Source organism: Coturnix japonica, chromosome 2 (genome assembly GCF_054131305.1).
Source record: "Coturnix japonica strain WE chromosome 2, WE-NBRP24, whole genome shotgun sequence".
NCBI classification, from domain to species: Eukaryota; Metazoa; Chordata; class Aves; order Galliformes; family Phasianidae; genus Coturnix; species Coturnix japonica.
This window is the reverse complement of record NC_140664.1, coordinates 75,037,240-75,057,675: the sequence shown is the minus strand read 5'-3', so window position 1 is coordinate 75,057,675 and position 20,436 is coordinate 75,037,240. Positions and strand designations below refer to the sequence as shown.

The 20,436-nt window shown below is 38.4% G+C and overlaps 1 protein-coding gene across 18 annotated transcripts in view; it reads left to right on the top strand.

Annotated features, from left to right (window-relative positions):
- The window catches only part of FARS2 (phenylalanyl-tRNA synthetase 2, mitochondrial), a 217,093-nt gene that overhangs the window by 41,625 nt on the left and 155,032 nt on the right, over window positions 1–20,436 (top strand). For 14 of the 18 annotated variants that reach the window (XR_014943570.1, XM_015854553.3, XM_015854558.2 and 11 more), the window contains 3 exons: window positions 2,717–3,340; window positions 10,588–10,747; window positions 16,931–17,062. Coding sequence is in view for 17 of the 18 variants with exons in the window: in XM_015854553.3 (XP_015710039.2) it covers window positions 2,735–3,340; window positions 10,588–10,747; window positions 16,931–17,062 (898 nt within the window). In the remaining variant the exon portion in view is untranslated. Of the gene's footprint in view, window positions 1–2,716; window positions 3,341–10,587; window positions 10,748–16,930; window positions 17,063–19,948; window positions 20,110–20,436 lie in introns of all 18 variants that reach the window. The other 4 variants (XM_085540269.1, XM_085540270.1, XM_085540268.1 and 1 more) reach the window with 2 other exon arrangements.

Genomic DNA, 20,436 nt, shown 5'->3' with positions numbered 1-20,436 from the left:
GATACTTCCAACTAATAAGCATTGTGGAAATGAAGAGAGGAAAGGATTTATTTTTCACACCTGTAGTTTGAAGTCTACTAGACATAATTTAATTAACTTACATTTAACATCAGTTATTTATTGTTGCTAGAAAGGTAAAACTGCTCCTTATATTCTGTTCTGGCTCTTCTGACTGTTAAATATTTTGTTGGTTCCAGATTTTCTTGCTTTTTTTCCCTTTGTTCTCTATGACTTGTTTTTCCCCATAAATGTAATTTGTCATCAGTTGAGTTGGAAGGAAGTTACATACTTATTTTGATTGATCCTGGAAATGACGTGTACATTTCTGTGGTCAGAGAGGAAAGCAGAAGAGTGTGTCGATGGAGAACTTCAGTGTTTGCGGCACTGTTGTGTGAGTCTGCTCCAGTTTCTCCTTTTCAGTAGTGCGTGGGGACAGGACTAGGGGTAATGGGATGAAACTTCAGCATAGGAAGTTCCGCACGAATGTGCGGAAGAACTTCTTTACAGTGAGGGTGACGGAGCGCTGGAACAGGCTGCCCAGGGAGGTGGTGGAGTCTCCTTCTCTGGAGATATTCAAGACCTGCCTGGACGCCTACCTGTGTGACATGGTGTAGGGAACCTGCTTTGGCAGGGGGGTTGGACTCGATGATCTCTGGAGGTCCCTTCCAACCCCTACAATTCTGTGATTCTGAGATTACCATTTGTTGGTTGTTTTCAGCCCTTGGACACTGGATAACTCTGTAACTCATGGAGAAATGTTGAGTTAGTCTCTTTTTCTTTTATTTTTTTACTACTCCCAGTAGATTTTCATTATATTAGGACAGAAACACAGACAGTAAGATAGTTCAGGCATAAGCATAATGTTAGGATGATAACTCTGAAGTAACCTAATCCATTCCCCTCCCCATATATGTTTGTGACAAGAATGTATCGCACGATCTGAAAAACTAGGTCTGAGAAATGAACATTTCGGAACCATCAGAGGCTGAACAGAAAATGAATACATTAAGAAGAATCTCCCTTAAAAGCCAAGCATCTTGAAATAGAAAATAAACAAACAAACACCCCTTTTGTTTTTATTTTTTTCAAGCACTTGTTCTGTTCTATTTTCTTTTCCATAACACTGTAAATCCTGAGAACTGTTTATGTGAAAGTTAAACGTGTGATTCTCAAAGGAATGGCATTTAGGAAAGAAGCAAACATCACGAGATTCATGATAAAGTCGTGAGAGTTCTTATATTACAGTTACGTATAAGTTTTGAATTGAATTTTTTTAGAAAAAATAAATGTATGGGCAGATGGTGATATTTACTTAAGGGAAACTGAATACATTATCTGAGTAGAACTGGATATTTCAGGCAGCTGTTTGAAAATGAGAACTTGCTTTCCATGAAGGAGAACGTATGTTTGGGGAAAAAGGAGCCTCTCATTTCAAACCATAATGCTGTCCGATGCTTAGGCTGTGTCAGAGGGCTTCCCATTACGTGTGTGTGTGAATTGATCAGTGGGAGAACCTGAATAGAAGTGGCCAAGAACTAACATGGGATATCTTACTGTGCCATGATTATCTTGCGTGTCTTTATTTTGATATAGTGAGTTACAATTGCTTCAGAAAATAAATCTGTAGAGAATACACAGACCAGAGGAATGGAAACCAGATATAAACATAGCTGTTAACTGAATTTGAAGGGCTGTGTATTCTAAAACGTACCTGTTCTAATCTGTTTTTGGAGCTTAAGTATTTTACTGGAACCTCTGCCAATATTTGTGAAGCCCAACTATTGATCTTCAAGTGATTGTGCATCTCAGAATGGTCTTACATGTTTTGAGTGCCTGAAGGCATCGCAATCCTCAGAACTCTTTGCTTACAGAATTATTCTCTTCAAGAGCTACAAAGTCATCCTTGTTTATGCATGAAGTATAAAGAGAGTCTGTTTCTAAATAGAGTGGATGTGTAAAGATGGTACTTTGGGTAGATAGGCACATCCTGCAGAATCATGTCTTTTAATTGACTTTCCTGATAGCTATCAATCCTTCCTCCAGTACAGTGGTATAAGCAGTAAAATCAAGTATACTGAAAGCGTTTGGAAAAGGTGTTTTATACATATCCCCAAATGTTAACACTAATTTAGACTTTGTGGAATCTTTTAAAAATCTTGTATGTGAGCTTCATATGACGTTTATGTAGAAAATAGCAGTGGTTGTGCAGTGTGCTCTATATATGCATTTGATTTGTATGAAATTCCTTCCATTGGGCCTGCTAGTGGCAGAGAACAATATGTTAATGCCAGGGTCTTTTTTCCATAAGCTGGCCTATGTCCACTGAATAGTGTTGCAGCATTTCTGAGCTTCTCATGTTCAGTAGTCTTGTATTGCCTAATATTTTAACAGAATGAAAAGATCCACCATTTTAAATGTAATGTTTCCTCATTTGCAAAGCGAAGCAGTATCTGGAATGAGATTAAGACTAGGTCTAGTGTCATTAATACTGATGCAGTGGTGCAGAAGACTGATAATTGAACAAGATATCCTACCTGAAATTTGATCATAAGGTTATTTCTTCTCCAAAGTCAAAACAGTAGTCTGTAATGGGAACTTCATCATATTAATCAAGCAGACATTTGGATTTCACTTATCCATGAGTTGCTAGCAATTTCTGCAATGAGACTGAAGATACAAACTTGAATTTGTTCTGATTTTTTTTCTTCTCTTTTAGGTTATAAGAGAGTTTGCAATGGCGATGCTTTGGAAATTCATGAGAGTAGCCAGGTATTCTAAAACAGCTTTACCACCAAAAATAAAAGTAAGAGGAATTCCGACCCATTCAAGGCAGTCTGTGCCTTCAGATTTTGCTGCCAGCGTACCCTGCTCAAATACTGTGGAACTGTTTGGTAAATCTTATCCTCAAGATGACTACACCAATGTCACAGAGAAGATTCTTTCCAAAGTGGGGAAGAATTTGCATAACAAAAAGCATCACCCTCTGTGGCTAATCAAGGAGCAGGTGAAGGACCACTTTTACAAGCAATATACAGGACGCCGTGGGAATCCTCTCTTTTCTGTCTATGATGGTCTTTCTCCAGTGGTTACAGTGCAACAGAATTTTGATAAGTTACTTGTCCCACGGGACCATGTCAGCAGAAGAAAGGAGGATAACTATTACTTGAATCGTGATCACATGTTAAGAGCACACACATCAGCTCACCAGTGGGACTTGATACACTCCGGTCTAGATGCTTTCCTGGCAGTGGGAGATGTTTACCGCCGTGATACAATTGATAGCACCCACTACCCAGTCTTTCATCAGATGGAAGGAGTGCGGCTCTTCTCCTGTCATGAGGTAGGAATTCTTTAGTTGAACTGAAAGAGATTTGGGGTAAGTTGTGTGGCCATATATTTGCTATGAGGAAAGTACATGCATGCCAACAGGTTACCACAACACAGTTGTTACGCAGTATGCTGATAAGGATCAAGTGATTGGTCATTTAGTAATACTTCTAATTTGGGAAAAATACAGGTGAAAAAGTGTTTCGTAACAACTGTGCAAGCTTCATCAGAAGACAGGACAGTGTTATTGAAAGCTAGCAAAATAAAACAGTATCTGAAAGCAGAAAGCTTGCTCAGATAACAATTTGCACATTTCAATTCTCGTTCTATCAAAAATCCCTTCCAGTAAAGTCATTTCATCTCAGACTTTGTCGTATTAATACTTGAAGGACTCGTGGATGTAAACTGTTGCAGCTATATCCAGAATGAGACTTTTATTCTGTCATCTTTTTTCTTTTAATAGCTCCAAGCTTCTGTAAATGAAGGTTTGTTTGTAATGAATTGTTCCATTCTTTATTTGATCTTAAAACTGTTTTGAAGGATTCATCTGTTGCAGCCGGCAGTTATGGGCTTGCAGTACATACACAGTAAACAAAAGGGAGTCCAGAGACATCAGCTAAAGAGCGCTAGGTAGATGTCCAAGACTTCTAAGTTTCTGTGTTCTATTGGCACAACTTTCATGTTCTGCAGATGCATGAATGTCATTAAGCATTCTGTGGTATCATTGATGAGTGGTGTATATAAGCCAGTTTGTTTTCCAAACAGTAATTGATTCATATAATTTGTGTATGCTTGTAGCAATACTGCCAAATTTCCATCTATATAGCTAAAACTACCTTATTCTAATACTGAGATGTTGACTGTTCTTAATTTGGCTGCCAATGGGTGACAGGAGCTTGGCAGGGGAGCCTGATGGTTTTGGATGCCTGAGGGAAAACTAGGGAAATCACAGTGCACTGCTTTTCTTGCTGGTGGGAAAGGTTCGTGCTGTCTTCAGTGGTGTTTCCCACCCCATGCTGCCACTTCCTTTTGCACCATGAAAAAGTTGTATCTGGAGATGGCTTGGGAGCTATACGGTATCGAAAGCAGCTTGCAGCCACTTCTTTGGTAATTGGGAAATGGACATCTTGCACCTTTATCCAGAATTTGTTTGCTGTTATTTCTCATAGGCCTGCAAGGATGTATAGGATGGAAAAAATGGAAAATACATTAAAAAAAATGCTGTCTTTTAAATGTTTTATGCTCATGCCATGTTTTTTGCTTCAGCAGGAGTCCAAACATCCAGATCTTATCTGTCACAAAATTATAGCATCTACACTCAGAATTTCTACAAATGTTGGTATGGTTGATCTAATTACTGACATTATTGTCAAAGAATGTGTTTCTTAAGAAATTCTGGCCCTCAGGAAAGAATATTTCTTTCTCTTGTACAAACTTAATAACAGGAATAATAACAGGATTTTATGAGTGGGAAGAAATTTACAGCAACGTTCACTGACATTATCTAGTTAGTAAAACAGGATGTAGAACTATTTGATTCATTGCATTATAGTTTGTTTCTCCTTCTCTTCTTTTTTTCCCCCAAGAGAATGATTGAGATGTTATTGGAGAATGTTAGTAGGTGATGAACTCAAAGTTAGCTGTGTGTTATAAGTGGCGAATGTGTCCTTCTCTCAAGAGTGGAAGTCCTTCCTGTCAGTTTTCTAAGCTGATGAACAAAGAAGTGTGGCACGGAGCACAGTGTGTAAATTTCTTGTTTGTTAGGCAACAGGCATTAATTCTAAACCCAAGGATGATCTAAAGCATCCCTTTCACTTCAGTTACAGACTGAATACTGGTAGAGCCTTGCAATATGTAAAGCTTCTTACAGGCATCATCCCAAGAGCCTCGTGGAAAAAAAAATGAATGTGTAATTCTGAAATTTCACCAGAGACTGGTTCTGTGTTTTATATTCTTGTTGCCTATTCAAAATAATGGGAAAAATTTAAATAATTCTAAAAGGAACTGTCTGAGTGGGGGAAAAAAATAAAAACCACCATGATTTAATGCAGGTAGCACTACATGAGAGAAATATTTTTCTATTTTTATATTCATTTATTTATACTCATGTTTGAATTATAACATACTGAACGGGACTATGTGACTGTCAGGACCTGCTACCTTCATCTCAGACTTTTCATTCATAACCACACTCGCAGGCTCTAGCGAGGAAATTTTCGCAGTGCTGAGGATAAGAAGATTGGCAGCTAAAGGAAAGAACTGTTAGCGGTAAGCCCTAGGTGAATTTCATTCTGTGTGCTACGGCTGCTTTACTGCCCTACTTTGTACTTTTGATGCGTATACATTTATCACTTGTTTTTTTCATCAATGGAAGCCACCACAGAACGGGGGAGGATGGGAATGAGAGAAGTGGCGAAAAAAGCTCAAAATCTAGAATCTGAATTTAGAGGAATTTGCCATCTCATCTCAGTTTGGGAATGACAAAAAAGGTCAGTTCATCCGCAGCTGAAAGTTGAAGCAGGATAAAGAAGAGTAGAAGTGTCTCCTCTTTTGAAGTCCTGTAGTCAAGGTTGGGTTAAAAACTTCTGCCCTTTGAAACCTTTGTTATAACTGTTCGCGGTATTGAAGTGAAAATTAACACCAAAGCCAGGCCTGCATTTATCATCTTAAAGGGCACACAGATTTTTCTCCTTTGATGGCATACAATTTGTTTTTAAAAATTCTTTGGATTGATAATATTCATGTTGGAGTTGTTGGAAATTCCTGCGTGGAACTGAAATGAAATGGTTTCTGCGCTCTGTGCTGGTCTTCAGTGCAATTCTTTACTTACACACATGTCCTTGCAAGCACACCTTCAGTTCTACAACCTGAGCTTCATGCTCTGTCTAGATACATAGTGTGTTCAGGACTGAATCTTTGAGCTGCAGATTATACTGGGTTTTGGCTTAGTTGGGTGATCTAAGTGATCGTAGTGGTCTTGTCCAACCTTAACAAGTCTATGGTTTATGCAGCTTATGGAAAGATTAAACAACTAAATTACACTTCACACATATTCACCACCAGAGGGAGCCAATATAAACCCAATGGCAATCGGAAAACATTCAGTTGAGAACAGATATTGTTTACATGTTGGAAGGAGACTTTATAAGGTATTTTATAGTCTGTATTGAATTATACATAAATTTTAATGGGAACAGATGCGAAAACTTACGAATTGCTATTCTAATTTACTAAACTCATTCCAATGGAGGCCAATATCAGATTGTTCAGATGGGAAAATAATGCTCTCATCAGTCTATCTGATCATGCTAGCGTCTGAAAACTATCAATAGGGAAACTGGGAAAAAGAATTGGGGATACGTATTTATTCTTTATTGAAAATTTGCTATTTCCTCCAAAAACATGTTTTGTTAAGGAGCAATGAAAAAAAGTATAAATTTGGTTAAAAAGAACAACTGCTCCTCCAAAGCAATGGCAGTTGGCATCTGTGAATTCCTTCTCATTTTGCGGGTCTGTATCATTGTAACAAACTATTTCCATATTGTAGCTTCACAGCATTTATAACCTGAAACATTAAGACTCTTGTCCTACGTAATACAAATGTAGACGTTTCTTCTGTAAACTTATTCGTCTTTCTGATCATCTTATACTTCTGTATCTTGGTCCTTCATTGGACCAAGCTTTGGGGTAGGTGTGAATACCTGATCAAAATATATCCTCTTGTCCTCTGTTTTCTTCATCATTTATTTGCTTTCTGTTTGCTTATTTCATTATTTAATCACTGCACGCCATACCAGGTTCTGCTTTTCACTGACAAGACTGACATGACAGTATCATGTCAGGTCAGGCACTGGAATGGAATGCCCGGAGGTGGTGGAGTCACCGACCCTGGGGGTATTCAAGGAACAACTGGATGTTGTGTAGAGGGACATGGTTTAGTGGGAGCTATTGGTAATAGGTGAACGGTTGGACTGGATGATCTTTTTGGTCTTTTCCAACCTTGGTGATTCTATGATTCTTTTGGTTTGTCTTCTCTGTAGTATTACTGCAGCTCTGGACACTGTGTTTCTGCTCTGGTGTTTTATCAAATGAAATCTCTGCCCTGCCCCTTTTTTTTTCCTTTTTTTTTTTTTTTTTTTTTTTTTTTTTCCCCCTCACATGCAAAGGAATTGGAATGAATGTACTGTGTTCCAGGGATCAACCCACTATATAGAGATTTGGACAATGCTCGTCAGTGAATCAGCTGGCAAGAGCTAAGGACTGTGTGAGGAGTTGGTAACTGTCGCCAGATGGCAGGTTGGTTTGTTAGTCTCTTTGAGGAAGGCCATTTGCTTCCTATTGTGTAATAGAATTTGTGAATCAGAGGGAATTTTGTGTTTCCTGGCTACTTTGAGATGATACTGTTAAGGTGGAGTTCCATTCATCTCTTCTGTAGGTGATAAAATTCACTTCAGGATGGGCATTTCCAAGGTGTGCCCTTATACAAATCCAAGCTTGTGACAACTCGTGATGCAAGTACAGTGTGCCAGCAGTTGCTGGGCCCATATCTTAAACACATCCAGACATGGGTACTCAAGAAGGTTGTGTGCATCAGCCTATGGAGCTGGGAGTCTCACTGAAACACGTCACGTAATTGGAAGACTGAAAACTGAAGTATCCTGAAATTAAGGAGACCACTCTGCAAGCTTGTTGCTCAAAGTGATTTTCACCATTCTCTTCCCAAACCAGTGCTTGGTTTGTTGCAAAGAGTATCCTGTTGTGCAGCTGTGGCCTGTATCTCTCTTTGACACTGGATTGGGGTGCAGATTTATGTATTTCATCGTATTGAAGACTGATTGGAGCTGACAATAAGTTTTCTTCCTGATGAACCATTTTCAGATGGCATCATCTTCATCATTCCTAATCCTTCAGTTTATTGTTACAGCACATTAAAGATGTTGTGGTAATGGTTTGCTATCCTAAGTGGATTTAGAGTGCAGCCATTTGCTTATTTATAGAGATATTCACTGGAACTAGAGAGTCATATTGTATTAGGTTTGGCAAGGAGAACTGTTGCCACATGGAGATCCTCATGTAGAGCTGGTCTTCAGTGCCTCTTTATTCATAGAGGTAAGTATGTGAGCATGATGTATTCATTACCTTAATACTTAGTGCAGTTTGGTGATCATAATGGTGAAATTGGTCTACCATTTTTAACCTTCATATCTTGATATAGTGATATATCTGTGAATAGAATAAATAGTAATACACCCGCAAGGTACCTTTCTTTCCTCGATATCGCCCTGTCCACTCTTGTGCTGGAATTCAGATGAGTTGACAAAGCCTTTATGGAGAACACTGATATGAGGCCTGGCACCTGGCTGGAGGGTTCTATTTTGTTACTGCAACCCATAGGTGACCAACTCTGCAAGGGCTGTGCTCCCATAGCCTGTGGGACACTGCCATTCAAAGTACCCTTGTCCCTATCCATACTCCAGGACATCTCTCCATGCAGCAATTACTGAGCTGACTTTGCAACTTCTAACATCCCACAATTTCCTCTGTTCTCCAGAGTTTATTGAGGATAGTGTCTTCAGTCCATAGAAAAATACAAAAAAAAAGGAAAAAAAGCTGCCTGTAATGTGCAACTGAGAGCAGGAGCCCAGCATGACCATGCCAAATGGCCACAAGGGAGCCAGTTTCACTCCATTGACTACCACAGAAGCTTACGACAAACCCATTACCTGGGCTACAGCAGACTTTTGAGATTACCTTCTGGTGTTCAAAGCCAGATGGTTGATGGTCAATCTGCCCTACTGATAGTAAATTAATTGTAGGGTAGGTGTCATCTGCTTCTTCCAGACAGTGCAGAAGTTATGCCAGTATGGAGAAAGGGGCCTTAATCTTTCAGGTGAGCACTTGAATAAAGAGTGTGCCATTTAAAAGCATAGTGCCTAGTTTTGTCAAGCTATGGCCTTTTGATTAGTAAAGACATCATTGTTAGACGGGTGACTCATTGTTTTAGTATGTATTTCTCTTTTTGCTCCGTAATTTGCATTTGTCTGCGGTGCACAAAGGAGATTAAATTGAGAGGTGTTTTCTCAATCTGCCAGTCAATTCTTCCGACTAGAAATACAAAGTTAAATGCTACTGATGGTTTGTGTTTATTGTTTTTAAAAAGTCTCTATATCCTAGTTTCTGTACTGTGCTCAGGCTCCTTCTGCATGCATTTCATGTGTGTAAAATATGCTATAAGTTTGTCATTTAATTGTGGCCAGCATTTGTAAACTACCAGAGGTTCATTTGTACCTTTTATAGGCCTTTCATGCACTGAAGAAGTCAAGCTGCAGCTAAAACAACTTCTCTGCACGTCCATGGATTGTTAAGATGCCATTCATGGTACCTCTTGAATAAGAGCTAGTTATGCTTGAAGGTGCAATGTGTGATAGATTTAATGTAGAAAGTGGATGAGGAGGGGTAGAAAAGGGCACTGAAGGCACTCTCATGATTAAATCTCCCTGCCCTCCAGAATTAAGAGCTCTGTAGCTGGAAAGATTTCCAACAAAATCCTCTTTGCAATGTAAAACTGGTTGTCTCACTGAGGCACAGGACGTCTAAAGATGTGACTTAGTAAGAATGTTTTATTGGTCTCTTTGAGAGCATTTAGAATGATCAGTGTGTATCTGCCTGGGACTTCCTGTACAGAAATGTATGAGGTTGTACAGGAAATCAGAAGTCTTCAACTTGCAACAGATGTAGTGGAGAGCAGCCTCTGCACACAGGGCAAGCTGGTGCATCTCAAATAAGGAGGATCTCCTGCCCACCCCTGTATGATGGGTGCCATATGTGGGAGAATGCAGGAAGATGGTAGTCCTCAGACAAATAAACTGTACTGTACTGAAGGGTAATCAAATGATGGCAGCTTCAGGTCTCATTAAGAAATCAATATGTTTTTAGAAGTTTGATTACAACTGTTATAAAATGTGATGGGTTGTTTTTTTTTTGGAGGGGGGGAGGTGGGGTGGAAAGGAAGGGGAGTATTTGTTTTAGATCAATAATTATATTATTGAAATAAAAGAAATCTTACTTGAATATTTCCGTCCCTGTTATAATTATGTGTCAAAGTGTTTAGTGAATGGGATCTGTGTAAAATCATTCTTTCCATTTGTTTTCCATGGTGCAGGTTTGGAAGGTAAGATTCCCCTTGAATCAGTAGAACTTCAGTTTATTTTTCATGTTGAGAGGTCACTGATGCCAAACTCTATTGTGTTTTTCTTCTAGTTATTCTCCAGTATTAAAGATGGTGAAAGCCTCCAGTTGTTTGAGCAAGGGCACCGCACTGCGCACAAACAAGAATGTCACACCATGGAGGCAGTGAGGCTGGTGGAGTTCAATCTGAAGCAAGTGCTCACAAAGCTCATGACTCACATCTTTGGTGATGGTAGGTTCTTCCCTGCTCTTCTGATATCTGTAGGCATCCACACGTCTTGGAGATTTTGCTGTATAATGAAAACAGGAGACCTAGGGGTGATGTTGACTGCCGGTATTTTGAAACAGCCACGTGTTTTAATGATAGCACAATAGTAATTTCATGAGTCTTCATTCATATTATTTATCTACATTTTCATCTTAAGTTTCATTAGAGTTCCATCAGTGAGTATTTTAATGTCAGAGTATCTGGGTACCGATTGGCCTTTCAACTGTAGTCTGTACTTTATATGGTCTTTAGTACTTTTATATGTATAACTTATAAAACAATTGCACACAGCCCAACAGACCATGCATACTCATCTCTTAGTTTTCCCAAGTACTGATACATGCAACACTGTGAGCCAAGTGGTAGTGAAGAGGTTTTGGTTATGCCTGTGAGTCAAGGTAACATAATGAGTGTGAGAACAGGTAGGGACACGATCAATCCATCTACAAGCTCTTATGTGACAGTAAGTAGCTTGACAGAAGATAGATGTATGTATACGTGCTGCCTTGCTATGGAGATGCTATCAGCTGAAAAATAATTGTCTGGTACTAAGTGTGGACTGAGGGAGGCTAATGAATATCAGGGTGTAAGAATGAAATATCCTCTCCTCAGAAATACCTGCTTTTGGTTTCAGTAGCTGCTGAATTTATAAATGGCCTGAGTTAAAATTGCTGTCCTAATGCTATTTCCTGGCAAAGAGGCTGCTCTTCTAAACTGACTCATTTTTCTATTGAGGAAATACTGGATAGTATTAGAATGCATGGAGAATGCTGGCTGCTTTCAGCGCTCTTTTAAGACGCCCACTGAATTTAGAGCAGTAGTTCCAAGAGTAGATTGATGATGGTAGCAAGTCTTGTCTATGACTCTTTGAATATTCTTCTGATATCCTAAAGTACAATTTACAGCATAGGAAACTTCTACCAGTTTTTGCTTAATGCCACCTGCACATAATTGTTTTAGGTTCCCAAGATCAGTTTTTCTTGTAGTTATATTTTGCTTAACAGCAGCCTTTTGAAGCATACAGAATTAAGATCAATGTGAGTAATAGGAAGAGTGGTATTTTTAGATGAACCTCAGATGCTGAAGTGGCAATTTTTAGGTTTTATTAGTGATATCTGAAACTGTAGTGGCATCCTTCTCTGACTGTTGACAGATGCTGCACTTTAAGCTTCAGTCTGCTGGTTATTTCTTATTTGTCTACCATCCACATAACAGCCAGAAAGACATTAAAAACAAATGATTGTAAAGTTAGAGTCTGAAAATAAGTGCCTTACTACCCACAATATTTTTCTGGAAACACAAAAGCAAGACATATAGATAGTGATTTAAATATGATTATGTCTCTTTTTCCCCTCATTTGTGTAAATGTGGAGCTCTCTCTCCTTTACTTACTTGATTTTCTTAGCCATCAATAAAAACAGGAAAGTAATACTCAAAGAAGCAAGCTTCAGGCTAGGTACTACACATACAAGATGGATTCAGTGCAAGTGGCCTGAGACACTCTTAATTAATGTTATCTTTTGATAGCTATCTTTAATTTTTGTTTCTTTTTTTTTTTTTTTACTTTACAGAATATTCTTTATTAATTTTGTCTCATAGCTCTCTGATACATCCCATAATGTCCTATTAACGTGAATATGTTTAATGTGTGTGATTGACCCCTAACTCAACCCTCTTAGTTTTTCCATTTCTTTCTAACTGCTTCTTAGTGTAGAGGTTTGGAGGCTAACTTTACCCATGAAGACCAAATTAAAAAGCACAGAGTATCACAGCCTTTTCTTCTTGTATTTCTACTTGTTATTGACTTGAGTACAGATGCTTCCTTGTTGTTCTTGACATCTCGAGCCAGTCTGAGCTCCAGATGGGCTTTTGCCTTCCTAGCAGTGTCTGTGTGTTCCCAAGCAATTTTGCTTTACCTTTTCTGGAAACCTCTCCGCTTTTCCATCTCTCATATGCTTCTTCTTTGTGTTTGGATACACTATATACCTTACTGTTTAACCAAGCTGTTTTAATGTTTCACCACCTTTTTTTTTTTTTATTCTTTATTTTTATATTCTTTTTCGTTCCTTGACCTCTTTTTGACCATTAAGGTCTTAAAGTCTGTGATCTTACTGTAGTCAAGGCTGCTTTTGACAATGATGTCTTCAAACAAGTCTTCCTTATTTATTGGCAGCTAAGGTCCAAGTTACTTTCCAATTATTAAATGAAGGTATGTCTTATTATATTCCTCAAGTATACTAGTTTCTGAGTACCCATCTCCAATCCAGTTCTCTTGCTGTTTTTTGCTTAACTTTTGCTCTTTATCATTTTGTTATTCTTCTCAGTATTTGCTGTGAATTCCAGGTGAATTGGAGTGAACAAGTGTAACTAGTGAACTATTGCTCTCATTTTTATCACATTAGGTAAATTTCTGTTTTTCCAAGAAATGTTTTGGTTGTAAGGGGTGAGCAAATCCCCATTAGGATTTAAACAAAGAAACAAACAAAGAAAATCCAGAGAGTTTATAAGTGGTTCTCAGACATTCATCCAATTTCCATGAAAAGAACAGCTTTTATGAGTGTTCCTTTTATTCTGCTGGGTGGGACAAAGGGAATTTAGCGGTGGAGATTTTGGAAAGCAGATTGTTTTGTTGTGAAGGTCAGTTGCCTTGCCAAGTTAAGTTGTAAAGTGATTTGAGCTCAAAGTTGCCCATACTAATTTTTAGATGTTCATCCAACACATAGTCCCCAAATATATTGAAATTGTCTTGTAGTACTTTATTTGATTTTCCTCACTGAAGTTTTCTATCTCCTGTGGTTTATTATTTTCTTATTTATGTAACAAATTCCTAGGTATCTGTAAGAGAAGGTTGAATGGACAAGTAATGTCATATTTTGATTAATAGTTCTGTCATTTTTAGCTCCACCAAATGTCGTTTAAGTCTAATGCATTGCTCTTCTTTTGCACTCTGTTGTACTGATATCTCTGTAGGTTGCACTGACATCTATGAACGCAAAGAGTTCTGAAAATAAGGTTACTGATGTCATAACTGTCTGGCTAATGACTTGTGAAAAACACAAGCTAACGTAAGTGTGTGAGCAGCCAGCTCCTCTTTGCTATGGGAAAATGAATGAGGTGTGAGCTATTCAGCAATGGTCACACCTCTACATTGTTGGGCTTTGGCTCAATACCTTCTGTTCTGCCTTGCCCCCCTTCCTTCCTGCATTGCTTTACTCTCTCTCCCATAGACATTTTCCCTAAAAATAATACCCACAGCAACAAAGAAAATTTCTGGCCAGTGAAGACCATCTGCATCTTTGACTTCGTTGCTCCTACACTATGGAATGGCAATATACTACTTTCATGGGTTGGTTGTTTTCTTTTTTAGTGCCTTTGGTTAAGACTTTTTCATTAGGAGACTCAATTAGGCTAGTGCTAACATACTTTCTTAGTTTAATAACTGGTGACACCATTAGTTGTAAGTGCGAGCCAGGACCAATTTCTTGCTTAGTACTCAGCAATTACAATAACTATTTATTTTTTTCCTTCCTCATTGGAGATGCAGTGCTTAGACTGCTAATGGATATGTGCCCACCGGAAGGACTCCCATGGATACCATGAGGCTGTGAACTAAGCTAATGTAGATCATTCTTTTAAACTGATTAAATTGATGAGTATTTATCTAGTGATTGGAATCTGATTAGATTCTGTATTGTAGCTGTTTAAATACCCCTCTGAGTTTTTAAGTCAGATATGCATCTTTTGGCCTCCCAAAATGTTTACAAGAGATCATTTTTTTTCTAAGATAGCCATTATCCTTATATGAAGAAATAAATCAGGCCTTATCAAGTAAATTATCTGGTACTACTGAAAACCTAATCTTTGTAATCCTTTCTAAGCCTTTAGTGTTTTAATTTGCTGAGTGCAAGCAATGTCCTGTCTTCTTTGGGAATGTGTTGAAGAGCAAGGCAATATTTTGTGTCTAAATAATAAATGTAACTATTTATTCTGTGATGCTCAGTGGAGAAGCTCAATCTTAGTGAGCCCTCTGCTCTTCAGTAAAGCCTTTCAGAGCCAGGACTCTCAAAGAAGACAGTAAAATACAGAGGTATTACCAGCTGTCCTGGCTGTTTGGGTAAAATTACTGTGTCATATGGGGCTTAACTATTGATTTAGAGAGCAAGGGGAAAGTGAGAGTTGTTTCTTCCTTTGAATTTGTTTTGCTTTATTCAGCTCGTTTTTTCTTTTTTTTGCTTATTTACATTTAAAACAAATGTCACAGAATCACAGAATGTCCCAGGTTGGAAGGGACCTCAAGGATCAGGAAGCTCCAACCCACCTGCCTGGCAGGGCCACCAAACTTCCACATTTACTAGATCAGATGACTTCTATAGCCCTGGGATTAAAAGCGTTTGTACAAAGTTAGGGAAATATAGGAAATGTTTTCCATGTATCATATGGTTGTATACACTTGGATTTACATCTGTGTAATGTTTGTATTGTTACATAGACCAAATAAAAAGCAGCACGGTGGTGGCTGTAAGCCACAATGTGGTTATGAATGATATAATTGCTAATATTTTCAATTTTCTGATATCTGCATGTAAAATTATCAAAGAAGATTCAAATCAATCTGAATCCTGATGACGAATTTTAATAGAGGGAAGAAAATTTGGAAGTCTTACTGTATTTGTTCTTCCAAATGTGCTCTGCCTCTCCATTTGGAAGTTCATTACCTCGGGGAAAAATACTTTGTGAATGTCACTTTAGGCTACACATACCTGCTTTTGTTGTAACTGCTTCTGTAGACAAATTCAACGTTTCAGAAACCATCAAAGAAAATCTAATTCTTGAGGACACAGCAAATGTTTTAATTCAGAAAAATTCTCTAGATAAATCATGCAATTGAAAGGTTTAAATTCCTTATATGAAACAGATCCAAGGAAAGCCCCTCAGACCAAACTGAGGTGCTAATAGTTATTATCACAGAATCACAGAATTATCAAGGTTGGAAAAGACCTAGAAGATCATCTAGTCCAACCATTACCAATATTTCCCAGCTAAATCATATTCCTCAACACAACATCCAAACGTTTCTTGAACACTCCCATGGTTGGTGACTCCACCACCTCCCTGGGCTAGTTATCATCCAAAGAGCCTTGTTTTTAGTCCTTTGTTTTCAAGACTGGGCCTGTCTAATTGTCAGCAACTCTTACGCTGATTAGGATTTGGCTTAATTGAAAGGAGGGATGATCTTGGGGTTAAGGTATTACCTGGGAAATTATTGGTTCAGTTATCTTCCAGGTTTTTTTTTGTCTCTTGTTTCTGGGACCTGTTTTTCCCCGTACTTAATGGCTAGAGAAAATTGTTCAGGGTAAGAACATTTTGTAAATGATTGTAAGAAATAAAACCCATCAATTGTAATAAGAGCCTTGACAACAGCTCTGCATTTGGTCGCAGTGCAGAGCTTGCCCTTTTCTGGCTCCACTGCTCTGTGATGTCAGGTGGTTCTCATCCCTGCTCAGTGGGATTTCAGATGAATGGGGATCTCCTGCACTTCACAAAGTTTAAGGCTGGTTTCCTTGGATCTCCACAGGTCTGGAGTTCTCTGCCTTTATTTGCATATAGCATACCTTAATAATGCTGCAGTGCTCTAAATGTGTGTGTACATCTGTGTTCATCGATCTATGTTATTAACTTTCATAATTAAATATATACAGAAATAATAGTCGTGTATTTTTAATAGTGTCTGATGAAAAAAAATTCTTACCTCACTGATCAATAGAATGCAAGACTTGAGTACCTTCTCCTCATGGAAAAAATTGCATCTTGGTACATAGAATAATAGAATAACTGACTTTCCAAAGATTTTGGCTCATTTTCATTGTACGCCAGGTGGTTGCCAGGGTTTGACAAATGATTGATTTGGTTTCAAAGGATGCTTGAATTGCACAAAGTGTTTTTCATATTAGGAAAGACACGGTCATTTTTTTCCCCGCAAGTTTTTAAGATTTATCGCCTTGTACAAGTGTTGTAAATTAATTTGTTTGCTATTTATTTTCTCTGGATTGTCATAATTGGTGTCATTATTTGAGGGGTGAGTTTTAGGTGTAATTAGAGGGATGGCCTTTTATGCATACACCTTTTATTTTTTAAACACTGCTACAGGACTACAAGTCAGATGGGTGGACTGCTACTTCCCATTTACTCACCCTTCCTTTGAGATGGAGATCAACTTCCAAGGAGAATGGCTGGAGGTTCTGGGCTGTGGCGTCATGGAACAACAGCTGGTTAACTCAGGTACTGAAACTCCTTTACTTGTTTGACTTCTCTATTAGCAAACACTTCCACTGCAATCAGTTTCAAAGCCTGAAATGCCCCCTTCTTCCCTGGTGAGTGCAAGCATCTCTGTTAGAAGCTGACACAAATGGTCCTCAGGTGGAACGTAGAGCTTACGTGCTGTGATTTGAGCATTACCTCCAAGTGTGTGAGCCGGAGCCTGCAAACAGAGAGCTTGTCTTTTATTTTGTGCAATAAGGAGACAGATGGGTCTTGGCTTTAAAAGAGAAACTGATGAATTGAAGTGTGTATTTTTCCTTCTTCCAGGGGAGTCATGTCCATGCGCAGTTAAGATTTTAGAGTTTTAAAATCAAATAACATCCCGTAGTATTCAGAATATGAGAGTACTCCTGTATCTCTAAAGTGTAGAAAGAGGAAAGTGACTTCTTTCATATTGCCATTTGGTTGCTGGGTAAAGTTAGGGTGCTTTTTACCTTTGATTCATTTCTTTTATCCCCAGATTCATTGCTAATGCAGTGGCTGTAAACTGCTGTAAGAGCAGCATCATTTATTTTAATCGGAATTATTACAAACAAATGTCACCTGATGGTTTGCCTTCTGAAACTTACATATGAGTACAAAGGAAAGAGAGGGGAAACTGATATGTTTTTCTGATTATTTTCACAGTGAAAATTTAACATACTTGTTTTTTCACTGACTGACAGGCAGTAGTTCTGCACAGGGCAGTGCTCAGACATCTATCATTCAGTTTCTGCCAGTGCTATTCATTGAGTGTGGGAGCCTTTTGGTATATGATCCATGCAGTTCTTACAAGCGTGCTTTCAGGCAGTCCTGGTGTTCTCACTTGATATTCTTGCAGTTAGTTTGCAGAGCTATTGTATTTTAATGTGTCCTGAATTCTTTCCCTTGGTCCAAGTACAGTAACTATAAACTATAAAGGTTATTTGGCACTGCTTATACTTTTCAGTTTGCATATATTTTAATGTGATCATTTTCCTTTCAAAAAGATGAATCCAATTCTAGAGTTTCTCCCCATTGGGTTAATGCCTTATGCTAATGTTCTTTCTCAGGCTACTGTGTTCATGAGATGGTAAATACAACACAGGTTCTGAACAGCTTCAGAAGTGAAAGACTACTGTGTAATATTATTTTGATCAGATGTGGTATGCTAATGGTCAGGCTTTCTTATTTTAAAGCTTTTATGTTGCTCTAGTCTTATATTTGGGTTCCTTTGATGTATAGATGGAAAGCCAAACTGTGTCATCTGAACCATCACTGGATGCATTTGCACACCTGTGTGCGTGAATGAATGTGCATGAAATGGCAGCAGGCAGGTTTCTACAGCAGTCAGTGTTTTCAATTTAATGTGCCTCAGCTCTTTTTCACCCTCTGTATTATGGCCCTGAAAATTATACTCTTGCACCAAAACTTTCCTAAATATTAATCGTAATTCTGGTTGTCCAAGAAAACATGAATTTAATAACTCAACTGTAGCTTTTGAATGACTGTATTATTAATTGAAACAGCAGTAGAAAAAGATTCCTTTACTTTATTAGCAATATATTTTTAGAAGGAGTTGCACTTTCTGCAGCCACAGTTCTGTTTTTTTATTCCCTCTGGTAACTCACTGAAAACAGGAAGTTAAAAAAGCTGTGTCTAATGCATGTCGGTCTAATTCATTGAAGCATTGATACCTGTTTGCTGAAAGTGAGGAAGAAGTGTGGCCATAACTTGTATTGGCTAACAGCTTATTTGCTTTAAAGTAACACTGTGCACAAGGTAGTTCACATTTTCCATCAGGTAAGTCTTCCTTGTCTTACGTTGCATGGAATGTTCTCTTTTATCCTTTTTTACAACAGTTTGCAACCCCAATAGGTTCCTGGCATGCTAAGTTGCATCTATTTATGGTGAAGCTAAGTTTGCTCTTACTAACTTGTCGATTTATGTGTCTGTGTGTGTTGTGGCAGCAAGCTGCCTTTGCCCAAAAATGAAAATGCCAAAATCCAGAAAGAGGATTTTCTGTGGAAAACGAGGAAGGTGAAAATTCTTTCCTGTCCCCTTCATCTCTTTTTGATATCGGGATTGTAGTGTCCTCCAAAACCAACTTGCACTTGAAGAGTTTCTTATCTGCTGTTTTTAGAACATCCCTAGCACTTCCAATATCCACAATCAGTGGGTATTAATTATTAATAACTACTACTCTGGTCTCGTGCCTTTAAGTCTTTGAAAGACCAAAGTTTTAATTTTAAAGCTTTTAGTTTTAAACCAGTGCAGATCAACAAGGAGTAAGATCTTCATCAAACTTGGGAAGGAGACCTGTGACTTCCAAACAGCTGTATTTGCACCATTTGTTCCAAATACTTGCCTGTTCACCTGTATAAGAGGCAGCATTATTTTGAACTTATGAATCACAGAATCACAGAATGACCTGGGTTGGAAGGGACCTCAAGGATCATGAAGTTCCGACCCCCCTGCCTGGCAGGGCCACCAAACATACACATTTACTAGATCAGGTTGCCTAGGGCCCCGTCCAACCTGGTCTTGAACACCTCCAAGGACGGGGCATCCACAACCTCCCTGGGCAGCCTGTTCCAGGACTTCACCACTCTCCTAGAAATGAATATTTACAGCCAAAAGAAAACAGTGTGGGCTACTCAGGAGTATGTATTGTAAGTCTATAATCTACCTATAGAGGAACACTAGTGTTTTCTTCTCCTACAGTTTGCTCACTAATAATAAACTTCCTTTACTTCAGATAAGTATCACTTTGTCTAACATTATGTATCAGTCCTCAGTGCTGTGACTCACATTACAGACATATTTCGCCTTATGAAGAACTAAACGCTGGTGTCTGTGCCTTGCTTTTCTGTATGTTTACTTTGTCAGATGCCCAGAACAGGCACTGCAAATTGCCTGTTCGCATCTCAGTCTCTTCAAGGACTCTACTGGAAAGCACCTCTGTAGGGCTGAATGAAAGAAACATTACTCAATTTTGGATGGCTAACCTTGTGCTGAAGGAATATTTCACTGGTGTGCCAGTTCACCAGGTAAATACAGAAAGATCTTTTTATGGTGTGCTGCACAGCTTGGTGATAAAAACTTGCAAAAAAACTCATGATTTTGCAGAAATTTTAATTTTTTTTTTTATGTTATCCATAATGTTTCTAGTATCTTGGAATTCAAGATTGTTTCTTTGATGCTTTCTTTCTTTCTTTTTTTTTTCCCCTTGATATACTGTTCAAATACATTTCTGTAATATAACGTTTGCCGGCAAGCATCTCTTCTCATCCCAACAGAAAATATTTTGATAAGGGAAAGGAAGATAGCTTTTGCCTTCAAAATCCTCACTTCCTTTTTGTTTTGTTACTGCTTGC